The sequence below is a fragment of the Chrysemys picta genome, chromosome 4 (genome assembly GCF_011386835.1).
Source record: "Chrysemys picta bellii isolate R12L10 chromosome 4, ASM1138683v2, whole genome shotgun sequence".
In the NCBI taxonomy this organism is placed as follows: Eukaryota; Metazoa; Chordata; order Testudines; family Emydidae; genus Chrysemys; species Chrysemys picta.
The window spans coordinates 83,575,611-83,590,590 of record NC_088794.1 but is presented as its reverse complement, the minus strand read 5'-3'; the positions used below and the strand labels follow the sequence as shown (position 1 = coordinate 83,590,590).

Below are 14,980 nucleotides of genomic sequence, written 5' to 3'. Positions count from 1 at the left end.
TTTTTTGGTTGAAGGAGACTTTCAACAGAGGTCCTTCATCACTGAGGCTACAAGCATCTTATTATCTGGAAACAGTAATAATAACTACTTCATTTTATTTACAAAGCCCCCTGCCCCACATGGACCTTGGGGAGCAGACTGAACTGTTGGGCAGCCCTAAAGTTCTCCTCCTCCCTCTAAAGAGCATGTGAGACGAGCCATCCTCTGCGCGTCCACCCAGCCCTCCTGCTCCCGGCTCTGCAAAATCCTGTTGGGCTCTATTTTATAGAGAATCTAGAAAATCATATGCAGGAGTGCGATGGAATTTGTATCACCATGGCTTTGGACCTTGTCTAGTACAGGGGTTCTCAAATTTCATTGTACTGCGACCCCCTTCTGACAACAAAAATTACTACATGATCCCAGGACGGGGGACCAAAGCCTGAGCCCACTCGAGCACTGCTGCCCCGGGTTGGGGGGCCAAAGCCCAAGCCATACCACTCTGGGGGAAGGGGGATGGCGGGGGCAAAGTCAAAGCCCAGGCAAAGGGCCTATAACCTGAGCCCTGCTGCCCAGGCCTGCAGCCCTTTGGCTTCAGCTTCAACCCGGGCCAGTGGGGCTTGGGCTTCGGCCCCGGGCTCCAGCAAGTCTAACACCAGCCCTGGCGACCCCATTAAAATGGGCTCGTGACCACTTTGGGGTCCTGACCTGCAGTTTGAGAAATGCTGGTCTAGTAAATCTCTGAGTTCCAAATGCTTTCAGCCAGCTGCTCTCTCAAGCTCTTTCAGAGCTTGTCTCTCTCCTAAGGGATCTCTGTCTACTGATCTCTGTCAAGTCCATGACCTGATTCTGCTCTGATGGGTTTTACACTAATATGACTTCATTGCCAAGTAGTGGAGTCACCTCTGACTTACACTGGTATAAGCGAGACACAACTTGACTGCATTGCACTGGTGCATGGTGGCTGTACAGGCAGCTAAAGGGAACACCTGTACCTGATGAAATAGGCTCTTTCTGGCCTGAGGGAACAAACAGATCATTGGCGCTTTCTGGTCACTGGGTTGGGGCCTTGTCTGTAGAAATGGACCTTTTGACAATGGGACCCTATCTCTCTACTGACAGAATTATAGAAATGTAGGGCTGGAAGGGACCTCAAGAGGTCATCAGTCACAGTCCTCTTTATAATAGCCCCTAACATATTTAAAGACTGTTATCAGGTGCCGCGCTCAGTCTTCTTTTCTCAAGACTAAACATACCCAGGTTTTTTTTAAACCTTTCGTCATTGGTCAGGTTTTGTAAACCATTTATCATTTTTGCTGCTGTCCTCTGGACACTCTCCAATCTATCCACGTGTTGCGCTCAAAACTGGACACAGAACTCCAGATGAGGCCTCACCAGTACCAAGTACAGCAGAATAATTACCCCCATGTCTTACACATGACATTCCTGTAAATATACTCCAGAAAAATATTAGCGTTTTTCACAGGGTATCACATTATTGGCTCATATTCAATTAGTGATCCACTATAACCACCCCCGTCCTTTTCAGCAGTACTATCCCCATTTTGTTGTTGTGCATTTAATTTTTCCTTCCTAAATGTAGTACTTTATTGAATTTCATCTTGTTGATTTCAGTTCAATTTGTCAGTCATTTAGAATTTTAAACTTGTCCTGCAAAGTGCTTGCAATCCCTCACAGCTTGGTGTCATCCTCAAATTTTATAAGCATACTCTCCACTCCATTACGAGAGTCATTAATTAAAATATTGAATAGTACCAGACCCAGAACGATACTACCCATGTGGGACCCCATTAGATATGTTCCCCTACTTTGACAGTGAACCATTGATAACTACGATTTGAGTACGGTCTTTCAACAAGTTGTACACTTTATAGTAATTTAATCACATTTCCTTATTTTGCTGATGGGAATATAATGTGGGACTGTGTCAAAAACCTTACGAAAATCAAGATATATCATAAGTATTGCTTCCCCTCTATTCACTAGACCAGTAACCCTGTCAAAAAGGAAGTTAGTTTGGTTTGGCATGATTTGTTCTTGACAAATCCATTTTAACCATTCCTTATAACCCTGTTTTCTCCTAATCCAAGTTGGGCTGACTGCTCTATAATTCTCCAGGTGCTCTGTGTTTCTCCTTTTAAAATATAGTTGCTACATTTCCCCTTTTCCAGTCATCAGGAACCTCACCTGTTCTCCATCAGTTCTCAAAGATAATCGGTAACAGTTCCAAGATTGCTTCAGCTAGTTACTTAAGGACACTAGGGTGAATGTCATCAGGCCTAGCCAAGTTGAATACATCTCACTTGTCTAAATATTCTCTAATCTGTTCTTTCTCTATTTTGGCTTGTGTTCCTTCCCCTTTGTTGTTAAATTAATTCTATCAAGCATCTGGTCTCAATAAACCTTTTTAGTGAAGACTGAAGCAAAGTAAGCATTAAATACCTCAGCTTTCTGGAGTTCTCTGTTAGGTCTCCTTCACCACTAAGTAGAGGACCTACACTTTCATTTGTCTTTCTCTTGCTCTTACTGTATTGATGGAACCTCTTCTTACTGCCTTTTATGTCCCTTGCTAGGTGTAACTCATTTTGTCTTAGCCTTTCTGACTTTGTCCCTGCATGCTTGTGCTATTCTTTTGTACTCCTCCTTGGCAATTTGTCCGTGTTTCCACTTTTTGTTGGTTTCTTTTTTGATTTTCAGGTCATTAAAGGCCCCTGATGGAGCCATACTGTCCTCTTACTAGTCTTTCTGTCTCTCCTTACCATCAAGATAGTTTGCTGTTGCTCCTTTAATATTGTCTCTTTGAGAAATTACCAGCTTCCCTGAACTCTTTTTCCTCTTAGAATTTCTTCCCATGGGGCCTTATCTACCAGTTCTGAGTTGGTTAAAAGTCTGGTTTTTTAAGTCCATCATCCTTATTCTGCTGCTTTCACTTCTTTCTTTCCTTATAATCATGAAGCCCATCATGGTCATTTTCACCCAAGTTGCCTTGCACCTTCAGATTAGCAACCAATTCCTTCCTGTTACTTAGAATCAAGTCTAAACTAGCTGTGTCCCTAGTTACTGCCTCCACCTTCTGAAACAAGAAGTTCTCCCCAACACATTCCAAGAACTTACTGGACATTTTGTGTTACCTTGCCAACAGATATCTGGGTAGTTAATCTCCCATTACTACTAGGTCATGTGTTTTGGATATTTCTGTTATTTGTTCTTCCACCTCCTCCTGGTTTCTCCTCCTACAGACACAAGAAGTCTAAGTTCACAGACTCTGGCTTGGGGAACCTGACTTACAGTAACCCATCATACCGGACATCTACCCAAGAGGTGAAGATCGAAACTATTCCCAAGCCGACCTTGTACAACCAGCTGTGCTATAAGAAGGAGGTAAGAGCTGCTGGTAGAGGCCTCAGGGACCAACTTCAAACTGTCCTAACATTACAAATGTATGTAAATAGTGAGAGAGAATTGTGCTTGGTTCTTGGCAGGTGCCTGAACCCCAAAAACATCCCCATCCCCAGAGCTCTCCACCGTCTGTCCCAAGAGGATCCCTGGGATGGGTGAGGGCAGCTGCAGTAAGCTACCAAGCAAGACTCACAGGGCTTAACTAGCAGCATCTCTCAGTTCCTCATTGTGTCCCAGTTGCACATACCTGCCTGAGGCTCCAACTTTCCCCTCCATTCCTTTAGTCTCCTGTGTCCCTTTTACAGTGTTGCTAGCCACCAGGCTATTGGGTTTAAAGGGAAAATTCTACCTTTGGACCCATGTTCCTTGGCTGAGCCCTGTCCTTCCCTACTCACCCTAACGCTGCCCTGGGTAGTCACGGAGAGAACCAGGAAGAGTCTGTCTAGAAAGGACGCAGCTATTGTCTATGCACTGTGTGGAGGGGTAGGGTGGAGAGGAGAACTGAAAATGCTGATGACCAGGACATTGGTATGGGCCCCATATAGGGCTGTATCTATTTTACCATGTAGCACTTAGTTTCTCCTCTTTGTTTCCTCAGCAACTTTCTCATCCCCCTGATAGCTTCTCATCTTTCTTCTTCTGATTTCTGCTCACATCCTCACGTCAGGTATCACTGCACTGTTTGTATGTGGGTTTGTGTATGTGTGAGTGACCCCCACCTCCCTCACTCTTGCAGCACTGAAAGGCTCTAACACTGTCATTTACTAATTGCTGCTTGGCTGGCTTCCCATGTGTCTGTGTTTGTGCCTTTGAACTAGCTCAACTACCTCCCTGGGCTGGGGATGGAGAGGGAATTTTCTAGCACAGGTCCTTTGGTTGTATGGCTAAGGGTTTGCAGTTTATGCTACTTAAAGAAAATAATTTACCTGGGGCTGTTTGTTATGATTCTTATAGACCCTGGAGATGGATATGGCCTGTTATGCCACTGACTCCCTTTCCCAGGGGCCAGGATAGGATTGTTCCATATAGGACAATTTTTAGTGGTATTGTTTTAAATGCCCCAAGAAATAGATCCCCCAACCTTTCCTCTGTATTTCCCAGCCTCCAATACTCCACTGTCAGAATGGTTTACCTGAGATTCACTCTAAATCTTTCCCTTTTTTTTTCTTAGTCCCATTGTTTAGATATACCCACATGTCACACACACAATTCTTCTCTCCTCGGGGGGGGTGGGGGGGGGGTTACAAACACCTATCAGATGTCTACACCCATGCCTCTTTACTCATCACTGAGCCAAGCTGGACAGAATTCACTCTTAATCTCTGCTCATAACTTTGTCCCTCTAGCCCTCTGATCATTTCTGTTGTTCTTCTCTATACTTCCTCCATTATTTTCGTTGCAATGAGGTGCTCAAACCCAACACAGTAGCCCAGGTGAGCTGTCTCAAGATGTGTATAGAGGGCAACTTGCTTCTCCCTGCTTTGCGATCTAAAGCCACTGCATATGCATCTCCCAAACTGATTAACCTTTTTAGCAGCCTTATCCCATTACAAACTCCTACCTGATTTCCTGCCTATTGCCCTCGAGTCTCTCTTGGCTGTTCCTGCTTCCCAGGTTTCTCCTTCCTATTCAGGCTCTGGCTCTAGTATTATTCCTGCCCCCAAATAGCATTGGCTCCATTTGTCCAAGTGAAGCAGAAGAGCCATCTTCCCTCACCTTTTCCCATGGATTGAAGGAGCCTGGAGATTGGAATGGGTATTCCTTTGGGGAGGGCTGGTGTGCTAGGCTGAGCATTGTGAAGGGGGAGCCTAGAATGGACTCTCCTGTCCTGATGGCAGCAACCAGTTACTCTTTTCATTGAGGGCCATCCCTTTGCTTGCTTCTTTGCCTGTCCTCATTCCAGTCGCTGCTTTGTTCTTTGGCTAGAAGTGACTGATGCTCTGTGGGTATTTGCATTCTGTTGTCTCCCTGCTAGGCTGGTCATGATCATTGCTACACCAAGGAAAAGATCAAGATTGTGGAAGGGATATGCCTCTTGTCCGGTGACGAGTCTGAGTGGGATGATATCAAGCAGATACGGAGCTCCCGGGGAGGGATACTCCGGGACCATGTTTGCATGAAGACTGACACTGTCTCTATCCAGGCCAGCTCTGGCTCGCTGGATGACACCGAAACTGAGCAGCTGCTGCAGGAGGAGCAGTCTGAGTGCAGCAGTGTCAACACGGCAGCAGCCACCCCAGAACGACGCGGCTCACTCCCAGACACAGGCTGGAAACACCAATGCAAGCCCTCCACGGAGAGTGAGGTCTAAAGCATGCACTACCTTGGAGATGCCCAGCTCCTCCCCAGCCCCTGTTCCATATGAATGAGACGGGACTCATTCTGCCATGCAGGGAGAAGCCCAGAGACTAGCCTTCGTGTTGCAAGGAGCCCAGAGACTGGCTGCCTTTCAGCAAGGAGCCGGGGCCAGACTGCTCCCTCATGGCAGGGGGAAATGGACCTCAGAGACCCTTTTGGCTCATTCTCACTGTTTTGTGGTTTATTTATATGTTCCCTTTTCCTGGAAGCTGCCATGATAACTTCTGCAGTGACCCCTCTGGGCTGAGTCTAATTCAGATTATGTCCCCTCTGGCAATCTGCGAGTCCTGCACTGTCAAGCTCACAATTCATGCCTCTGGGAGAGCAGAGCTTCTCCACTGCCAGCTTCTCATCAGGCTCAGCACCTCTTGCCCCTGATTCATTCAGAGGCCAGCTCTGCTCTCTCTACTTTAGGGAATTGGTGGAGGGCTGAAAGAGGGGGCAATGTAGCAGCAGGTCACTTCTAAGGGGATAAAGAGAGCAACCGCAGCTGCTATGTTTCTTGTGATTGATGTCATTAGAATGTCACTGCCACTTCCCCCACATTCTGGCACATCTCTACAGGAGTGATGAAGCCTGGTGCTGGAGCACTGTGTCTGTTGCTGGCAATGGACGCTGCTCCTATTCAGCTGGTTGCTATCACCCACTTCAAAAAGTAACTGAATCAGATAGGACTCTCCGAACTGCTTTCAGTGTATAGTGGAGTTAGAGCTGCCAGATCAGGGGATAGAGTATATTTTTACTGCTCTTAGCTCCACAGGCCTACTGAGAGGAAACTCAGCTCAGAGGGAGAGAGGCTGGAGTCTATTCCTTCTTTTACATCAACAAAACTGTTCATAAAGTTCCAATCAGAAGGCCAGCCAGTTACACTTGTGCAAGCCTATGGAAGGCCATGGGGCTGACTAGATGTCACTGAGGGTCTGTTATGGCTGGTAGAACCTTTTATTACTAGTGATGTGTGAAATGGGATGACTGGGGAAACTGTTCTATTAGTAAACTGAGCCCATTTGACATGGAATCAGAGAAAATAACTATGGAGCTCTAGGGGCCCTTTTTGAATAGTCACTTATCAACTAGAGCAGTGGCTCTCAAACTTTTTTACTGGTGACCCCTTTCGCATAGCAAGCCTCTGAGTGTGACCCCCCCCCTATAAATTAAAAACACTTTTTATATATTTAACACCATTATAAATGTGGGAGGCAAAGTGGGGTTTGGGGTGGAGGTTGATAGCTTGCAACCCCCCCATGTAATAACCTCGTGACCCCCCTGAGGGGTCCCGACCCCCAGTTTGAGAACCCCTGAACTAGAGCTGTGCTTTAAGCTCCATTTTTTTTACTGGCAAATAATTCTTGCAGCAGTCTATGTTCTTCCCCTCAGCTGTATGAGGATACAATTCTATTCTGGCTTTGCAGCCTATGAGGCCTTTCCCTTATATCTGGCTCCTATACACAGTGCATGGTTGGTTTCCTGCTGGGCCCTGGTAATTTTGGGGTGTGTTTGGGCCTGGGTGCTGAGTGGTGTCCCAGGCATGACATAGGCAATAGACACCCACATGGAATAGGGCTCAGGGGAACCCAGAGACAAACCACATACGAACTAGTCTCTGCAAATCCTCATTTTTTAGGAGGGAAGGAGAGAGCAGGGAAGGTAGGGTGTGGAAAACCCACACATCTAATTATTTGAGCTTCAAGAGAGACATCCCTGGCAACATTTGAAGCTCTAGTGCTCTCTTGACTTGCCACATCTAAAGGAAAAAAACTTCTCCCCCTTCCAAAAGAGGGTTTAGTCCCTACATTTCATTCATAGGAATTTTATCCAAGGTAAAAAATGAAATCCCAAGCCAGATGTTTGGAAACAGAACTGTCCCAAGGAAGGATCCCTTGTGACAATCCTGCTGTGGAAAGGCCATGTGCATTCCCATCCATGGGGTAGGGAGGACCCAGCTGGCGCAGGGGTGCTGCATGGAGTGGTGATTTGGATGGGATACCCAGGCAATATTTTTTCATCTAGTGAACAGAGGAGAGTCCCTCCTGCTTCTGTTTAGCCTTGCTCAAATCCCAGAAACCCTAGTACTGCCCAGAGAAAGTGGCAGTTACCATCAAGCTCGCAATACTACTTATACCCAGAGATACCTCTACAGTTAAGGCAGGGAAGGTTCATCTTAAATTTTCAAGCCAGGCCTGAAACTCCATCTATAACTTGCACCATTAGCCTGTCTGGTGTGTACTCATGTGGGAAGTGAGTTAGGGCTGGGGCTTGAGAATTTCCATGTTAATATGGGACTCTTTCCTGTTCCCAGAGTGAATATTTTAATGTATTTGATTGGCTCCAGACTAGGAGTTGTTAGTCCAGATGCTACTATTGCTTTGCGTGGTACTAGCTGCAGATGCACTTTGGGACAGAAGCTCCAAGGTCTGGATTCACGGGGGAGAAAGAGCAGCAGGAGCCAGAGCTTTGCCATCTCACTGACATGGATTTGGGCTAGCCAGGCTGCATCACACAGGGGCAAGAGCACGGGCTCAAGTGTAGGAGGAAGACCACAGTTAGGAGGGAGCCTGTGTGTAGAGGTTAGGGAGGGCAGTAGAAGTAGGGTAGGGAACTAGCCTGTGTTGGAAAAGGCTCTAACATCCTGGGAGAACAGCCCTACCTCTCTTCTCCCCTGATGAGCTATGTGAATGCATCACTCTGCACTGCACATTAAACAGCCAGGTGTGTGGGGAAGAGGGACTGGAAACATCCACCCATTCCTCTCAGTGGGGACTCAATGGACCTATGGAAATAATAGCTGCTTGAGTTGAGAATGCAGAATAGAAGGAAAAGCTCAATCAGTCTTTCCAACAGCTACTGGTGTTCAAACTCTGCCTGAAACTATGCACATTCCTATTCCTAGGAAGGAAACCTGTACATTCCAGCCCCAACACCATTCACACAGCTACTCTAAACTTTCCCATCCCTTCCCCTCCAACCCCGCCAGAGGTCATATGTCTGCTACATTGGGGAGATGGAGCAGGGAAATCTCCTACAGCCCTAGTTCCACTACTGATGTGAGCAGACATAAGATTCCCCAATGTGAGCAAACAGCCCTTGTGAGATGCTGCCTAGGGGGTGCATTGCATTTTCCCATTCTGGGGAGGAAAAGGCCTTAATTGCATAAGGGCTATACAGAATGTAGAAAGGCCAGAAGTGGGGGATGATCTCTTGAGCACTGATATACTACGTAAAAAGCAAACTTCTCTCTCCTTTCTGTCCTGAGCTAATGGCAGTGATTTCCCCTGCATTCTTGTGTAATGATTTTAATGTTACTCACTGGAGAGATTGGACTTTTCTGGAGTTATTTAACCACTATGTTCAGTATTTTAGGAGTTTGATAATTTAATATAAATTTAGCTTTTCTTAATCACTCTGCTTGGCTTTGGGTTGTGAATCATGCATGTTATACTGGCTCCCTCTGGAGGACGAGGAGCTCCAGGCTCTCTTTGCATAGAACCTCATCTCTGCTCACTGAGCACTGCGGTTGGAGGGAGTGAGAAGATGAAAATGGAAGCAGTATTCTGTGGATAATCCCACTGACTGATACACACATTCTTCAGCAGTGAAGCCTGAACTAAGGCCCACTGCCAAGAAAGAGGCAGCTGTGGCTTAAATGCATTCTCTCTGTTTGACATGACAACAGGGGCTAGTGGCTTAGTCTTTCTGAAGAACATTCTGATCTAATTGTTGTAAGCCATACAGGAATAGTGTTACCTTTTCTATGGCTGCTGCAGAAGTCCTCTCTTCACTGGTGCCTTTGCTTAATGCAGTTTGATGCTTTAAAATCATTCTTGGTGGTAGGGGGTGTGTAGTGCAGAGTTGTAAATAGAATCAAAATCTCCAGCCACGTCTCCCTGCTCTAACCACTAGACAAGATTGACTCTCACACAGTTTACTGAGGGAAGTGGGATTTGGACCTTTTCATTTTAGTAATAATTTAAAACTGAAAGAAGAGGATACTCAAGCTTCTCTATGCAGAGATCCATCTCTGTACCAGCCCCAATATGGCATTCAGGCAACAAGAGCAGAGAAGGCTGGTCTTCCACAGCAGACCACAACAAGGTAATTCAGTGTGAGCATGGCAGCTGGTGCTCCTGAGCCCTTACCTTTTTATTTTTTAAATGGCGCAGTGATACTTGTGTTTGGGTACATGTGCTCCAATTTCTGACCCAAGTTATCTCCACTGCCAAGTCCGAGAGCCAAGCCCAATTCAAACTCACTTCCTAATCTGGCAGGGTTTGGGAAGTAGGCACAGAATGCACCTAACTCCTGGGAAAGGTGGGAAGACAGAACCTTCTGTCACAGATGGAGGAGTTACTTCAGCATAAGGCCTAAAAGGAGGTCCACTCCTCTGACAAAAGGCGGGTAGACTCAAGGGCAGTACAGCTAAACAGGAGTCAACTATTCATAGGGTATGGACAGAGATGATCCTAAAAGGGGGAGTACAGAAGCCACCAACTGCATAACAAAATCAATGCAGTGATGAATGCCCTGAGCTGGGACTGCCATGATGCTCCAAAACACATGCAGGGGATAGTAAGGGAGCCTGGCCCAGCAGGATTGATTTTCTCCATGTATGTATGCTTGTTCCTCTGCAAAACATTCATAGAAAGTTTCATCCCCTAATATCTTGGACTCTGCCCTCAGAGGTTTTCTTTTTTTCTGTAAGTTCCCATAAGGTGGACTGTTTAAGAGTTTAGATTTGTCCTGGGGCAACTTCAGAGGTGTATGTGTGTATCACACCTCACACGTACTCAATTAGATCAACAGGACAAATTATGTTCTGTTTCCTCATTTTACATTTCTATTTTCTTAGAACAAAACAAATAGGGAAGTTATAATCATATAATATATAGAGATATACCTATCTCATTGAGCTGGAAGGGATCCTGAGAGGTCATTGAGTCCAGCCCCCTGCCTTCACTAGCAGGACCAAGTACTGATTTGGCTCCAGATCCCTCAGTGGCCTGCTCAAGGATTGAACTCACAACCCTGGGTTTAGCAGGCCAATGCTCAAACCACTGAGCTATCCCTCCTCCCTGCACAAACTGTAAATTAATTTAATCTTAAGGTTATGGCTTTGAATTGTAAGAAGTCATAGAAGATTAGGGTTGGAAGAGACCTCAGGACGTCATCTAATCCAATCCCCTGCTCAAAGCAAGACCAACCCCAACTAAATCATCCCACCCAGGGCTTTGTTAAGCCAGGCCTTAAAAACTTCTAAGGATGGAGATTCCACTACTTCTCTAGGTAACCCATTCCAGTGCTTCATCCTCCTCCTAGTGAAATAGTTTTTCCTAATATCCAACCTAGACTTCCCTCACTGCAACTTGAGACCATTGCTCCTTGTTCTGTCATCTGCCACCACTGAGAACAGCCTTGCTCTATCCTCTTTGGAACCCCCCCTTCAGGTAGTTGAAGGCTGCTATCAAATCCCTCCTCACTCTTCTCTTCTGTAGAGTGAATAAACCCAGTTCCCACAGCCTCTCCTCATAAGTCATGTGCCCCAGCCCCCTAATCATTTTTGTTGTCCTCTGTTGGACTCTCTCCAGTTTGTCCGCATCCTTTCTGTAATGGGGGGCTCAACACTGGACACAATACTGCAGATGTGGCCTCACCAGTGCAGAATAGAGGGGAATAATCACTTCCCTCGATCTGCTGGCAATGCTTCTACTAATGCAACCCAATATGACGTTCGCCTTCTTGGCAATGAGGGTACACTGTTGACTCATATCCAGCTTCTCATGCACTGTAATCCCCAGAACTGCTGCTTATCTAGTCGGGCCACAGCCTGTAGCAGTGCATGGGATTCTTCCATCCTAAGTGCAGGACTCTTCACTTGTCCTTGTTGAACCTCATCAGATTACTTTTGGCCCAATCCTCCAATTTGTCTAGGTCACTCTGGACTCTATCCCTACCCTCCAGCATATCTATCTCTCCCCCCATCTTAGTGTCAGCCGTGAACTTGCCGAGGGTGCAATCCATCTCATCATCCAGATCATTAATGAAAATGTTGAACAAAACCGATCCCTGGGGCACTCCGCTTGATACCGGCTGCCAACTAGATATCGAGCCGTTGATCACTACCCATTGAGTCCAACGATCCAGCCAGCTTTTTATCCACCTTCTAGTCTATTCATCCAATCCATACTTTTTTAAAATTTCTGGCAAGAATACTGTGGGAGACTGTATCAAAAGCTTTGCTAAAGTCAAGATAGATCAGGGCCACTGCTTTCCCCATATCCACACTGCCAGTTATCTCATCATAGAAGGCAATCAGGTTGGTCACAATACAGAAGGCTAATCACAATGCTAACTTGTCACATTGCATAGTAGTATATCTTAAGGTCTCATTTAACAGGCCTAACTACTACTCAAGTATATGCTGCTCTAATATCCTCTGATAGGTACAGCAGAACCTAGACTGACTAATAGGAGTTTCAGTCCAAGGCTGTCTGCCAGAATGAAATGTGGCCACAAAAACATGTGGGGTAGTTAGTTCCCATGGGAACATTAACTAGTGCATTTCTTGACTTAAGAACATTTAAACTCTTACCATAACCATTTCCATTAACCTAGATGTTTGCATTTAATACCTCAATGCAATTGGAAAGTGTTCAGAAAGCCATCAGAGAACCACTTCTTGTTTACAACAATATTAGGCTCCCCCATGAGACAAGAGATTGGGCCTTAGATGCTTGAACACCACACTGAGGAGTACAGTATAAACACCTAGAGCTGTTGACTCCTCTGTCTAGGAATTTATAGTGTGGTTGACACAGTGATATCTGAGCACCTCTCTGGAAAAGTAAATACAAAAAGAAAAGCCCTTCTTTTCAACCCTGCCAACAGGTTAAAGTTCTGTATATTTTTATATATACAAAATGTAAGGATGCTGATGTTGAAGAGGGTTGTTTTGAGAAAACTAAGTTAAAGTCCACCCTCCTTTTGTCAAAAGGAGTGGAATCTCCTTTCAGGACTCCTTATGCTGCAGAAACTCCTTCACCTATGACAGGAGGTTCTGTCTTCCGACCCTTCCCAGGAGTAAGGTGCATTTTGTGCATAATTCCCAAACTCTGCCAGGTTAGGAAGTGAGTTTGAATTGGGCCTGGCTCTCTGATTTGGCAGTAGAGAGAACTTGTTTCAGAAATTGGAGCACATGTACTCAGTGGCAAGTGCCACTGCAACATTAAAACATAAAAAGGTGAGGACTCAGGCACTCCCAGTTGCCATGCCCAAACTGAATTACCCTGTTGTGGTCTGCTTTGGAAGACGAGTCTTCTCTACAGTTAGTTCCACCTGCAGCAAGGTTAGTAGTCATTCTTATTTACTCAAGCAGTAAATTCCAGTCTCAATCCATCTTCTGTGAAAGTTCTATCTCCTGCAGCCACTTCCTCATTTGTTGACTAGTTCATTTTATAGATTTGTTTGTTTTTAAACTGTTTTCCTAGTAAGGAATAGCAAAGTATGCAGGCTATCAGTAAACATATCACTCTGCTATCCAAGGTCAGAAATTTAAATCTTTAGCCCTTCACTAAGATACTTAGTGCAATTTACATCCCCGATCTACCTTCCATGGATTCTTTTCAGTGCCCGGCTCCAGGAACTTGCATATTTAAAGAAGAGAGGAATTAGTTATTATCAGTATTTTTCTTGCTTATGCTTCAGATGCTGTTTTCCTTATAGGTTTTGTATCTTTATTGTCTAAGCAATAATGCAGTCTATGGTGGACATGCCATGAGGGTTAATGAGTAGCTTGGGAAACTAAAACCCCCAGGTGCAACTATATTACTTTTATATCACTTCAGATAGGAATTGCCATACTCGTTCAGACCAGTGGTCCATCAAGTCCAGTAACTTGTCTCAGTCAGAGGAAGACTTACGAAAACATGAAGTAGGCAATTACAGAATGATTTTCAGCAAAAGCCTTTTCTTCACCTACCACTTAATTAGCACCTCACTCCCCTCCTAAAGCAGGCAGTCCATATGTCCCCGGTATAGATTTATCATTTCTAATGTAACTATGGTTGTTCACTGGTCCTCGAACTAGTAACCATTTCTTGAATCCTGCTAAACTCCTGATGAGTTTTCCTGGCAGTGAGTTCCACAGGTCAATGATGCGTCCTATAAAAAGAATCATTTCATTAGTGTCACGTGTTGCCTGCCCCGCGCAGCGCACGCCCCCTCCTCCCTCTGTCAATACAGCTGCGAGAGGCGCGGCCCGGCCCCTTGTTCCCCACCCCGGCACCTTCCTTGCATTGCCCGAGTCACTCGCAGGGCGCAGCCCGCGCCGGTAATCCGGCACCCGCGGACAGTGAGGCGGGCAGGGCCTTGATCGGCACTGGCCGGAGAACAGGCCGTAGAAGTTTCCTATGCTCGACATAGCGCCGCAGCCACCGTGGCCTGGAGCTGCCCCTTTAAAGAACGGGGACGGTACGTGACTGCCGGATTCAAACTACCCAATGGGGTGTCAGGTTGAGGGAATGGGCGGGGCCGGCAGCGACCAATGGGTGCTCAGGACACTGCGAGGTGCGGGGGGCGTTAGTGATTTCAAACCCCGCTGAGGAGCGGCCCGGCGTTTGCCGCACCGGCTCGGGTGAGTGTTATCAGCGCCCCCCTCCCCCCGATTTACATGCCTAGTCTGGGGCCTTCCCGCCCGTGTCACGAGTCTCCCGCTCGGGGGTGGCGTTTCCCCCCCTCCCGCCCAACAGGGTCGGCGGGGGGGCAGTGAAGTGAGCGGACAGTTTAACGTCCTACTGGGGGGCGGGGCCGGCGCGGGTCTCTAGGCCCATCCACCCCGTGAGGTGCCCCCGGGCCGGGAAGAACAAACCCGTCCCCTTGGGCCTCTCCTGCGAGCCAGAGCGCGGGCCCTGCCCCTGCCAGCAGCCGACACTGCGGCGATGGGGGTGCGGAGCTGCCGTAGGCCGAGAACGTGAACAGAGCGCCCTGGCCGGCAGCGACCCCGGAGAGGCCGTCGGGCGAGTCCGCACAGGCGCCCCTGGGGAACGTGAGGCACCCGCATTAGGTGCCTACCAACGCTCGGTGGGGCCCAGCGTGTGGCCTGCGGAGATGAGCGGTTCTAGCTCTGAAGTCGCCGTGTTCCCCTGTACTCGCACCTCAGTGTTAGCGCAGCTCGTGGCTGAAAGGTGCCCTGGTTGAAAGTGTTGGCTGCAGCCCTTGGACTTTCCGTGAG

At 46.9% G+C, this 14,980-nt stretch overlaps 2 protein-coding genes across 17 annotated transcripts in view; both read left to right on the top strand.

Annotated features, from left to right (window-relative positions):
• The window catches only part of LRP4 (LDL receptor related protein 4), a 108,238-nt gene extending 99,081 nt beyond the window's left edge, over window positions 1-9,157 (top strand). For 4 of the 5 annotated variants that reach the window (XR_006174227.2, XM_065595135.1, XM_005302283.5 and 1 more), the window contains 2 exons: window positions 3,240-3,381; window positions 5,375-9,157. Coding sequence is in view for 4 of the 5 variants with exons in the window: in XM_065595135.1 (XP_065451207.1) it covers window positions 3,240-3,381; window positions 5,375-5,710 (478 nt within the window). In the remaining variant the exon portion in view is untranslated. Of the gene's footprint in view, window positions 1-3,239; window positions 3,382-3,997; window positions 4,067-5,374 lie in introns of all 5 variants that reach the window. The other variant, XM_008162681.4, reaches the window with a different exon arrangement.
• A 4,894-nt stretch (window positions 9,158-14,051) lies between these two features.
• CKAP5 (cytoskeleton associated protein 5) overlaps window positions 14,052-14,980 on the top strand; it is a 92,081-nt gene continuing 91,152 nt past the window's right edge. For 6 of the 12 annotated variants that reach the window (XR_010601026.1, XR_010601025.1, XM_065595134.1 and 3 more), the window contains exon 1: window positions 14,250-14,383. The gene's annotated coding sequence lies outside the window, so the exon portion shown is untranslated. Of the gene's footprint in view, window positions 14,221-14,249; window positions 14,384-14,563; window positions 14,976-14,980 lie in introns of those variants that run through there. The other 6 variants (XM_042849235.2, XM_065595131.1, XM_024100690.3 and 3 more) reach the window with 6 other exon arrangements.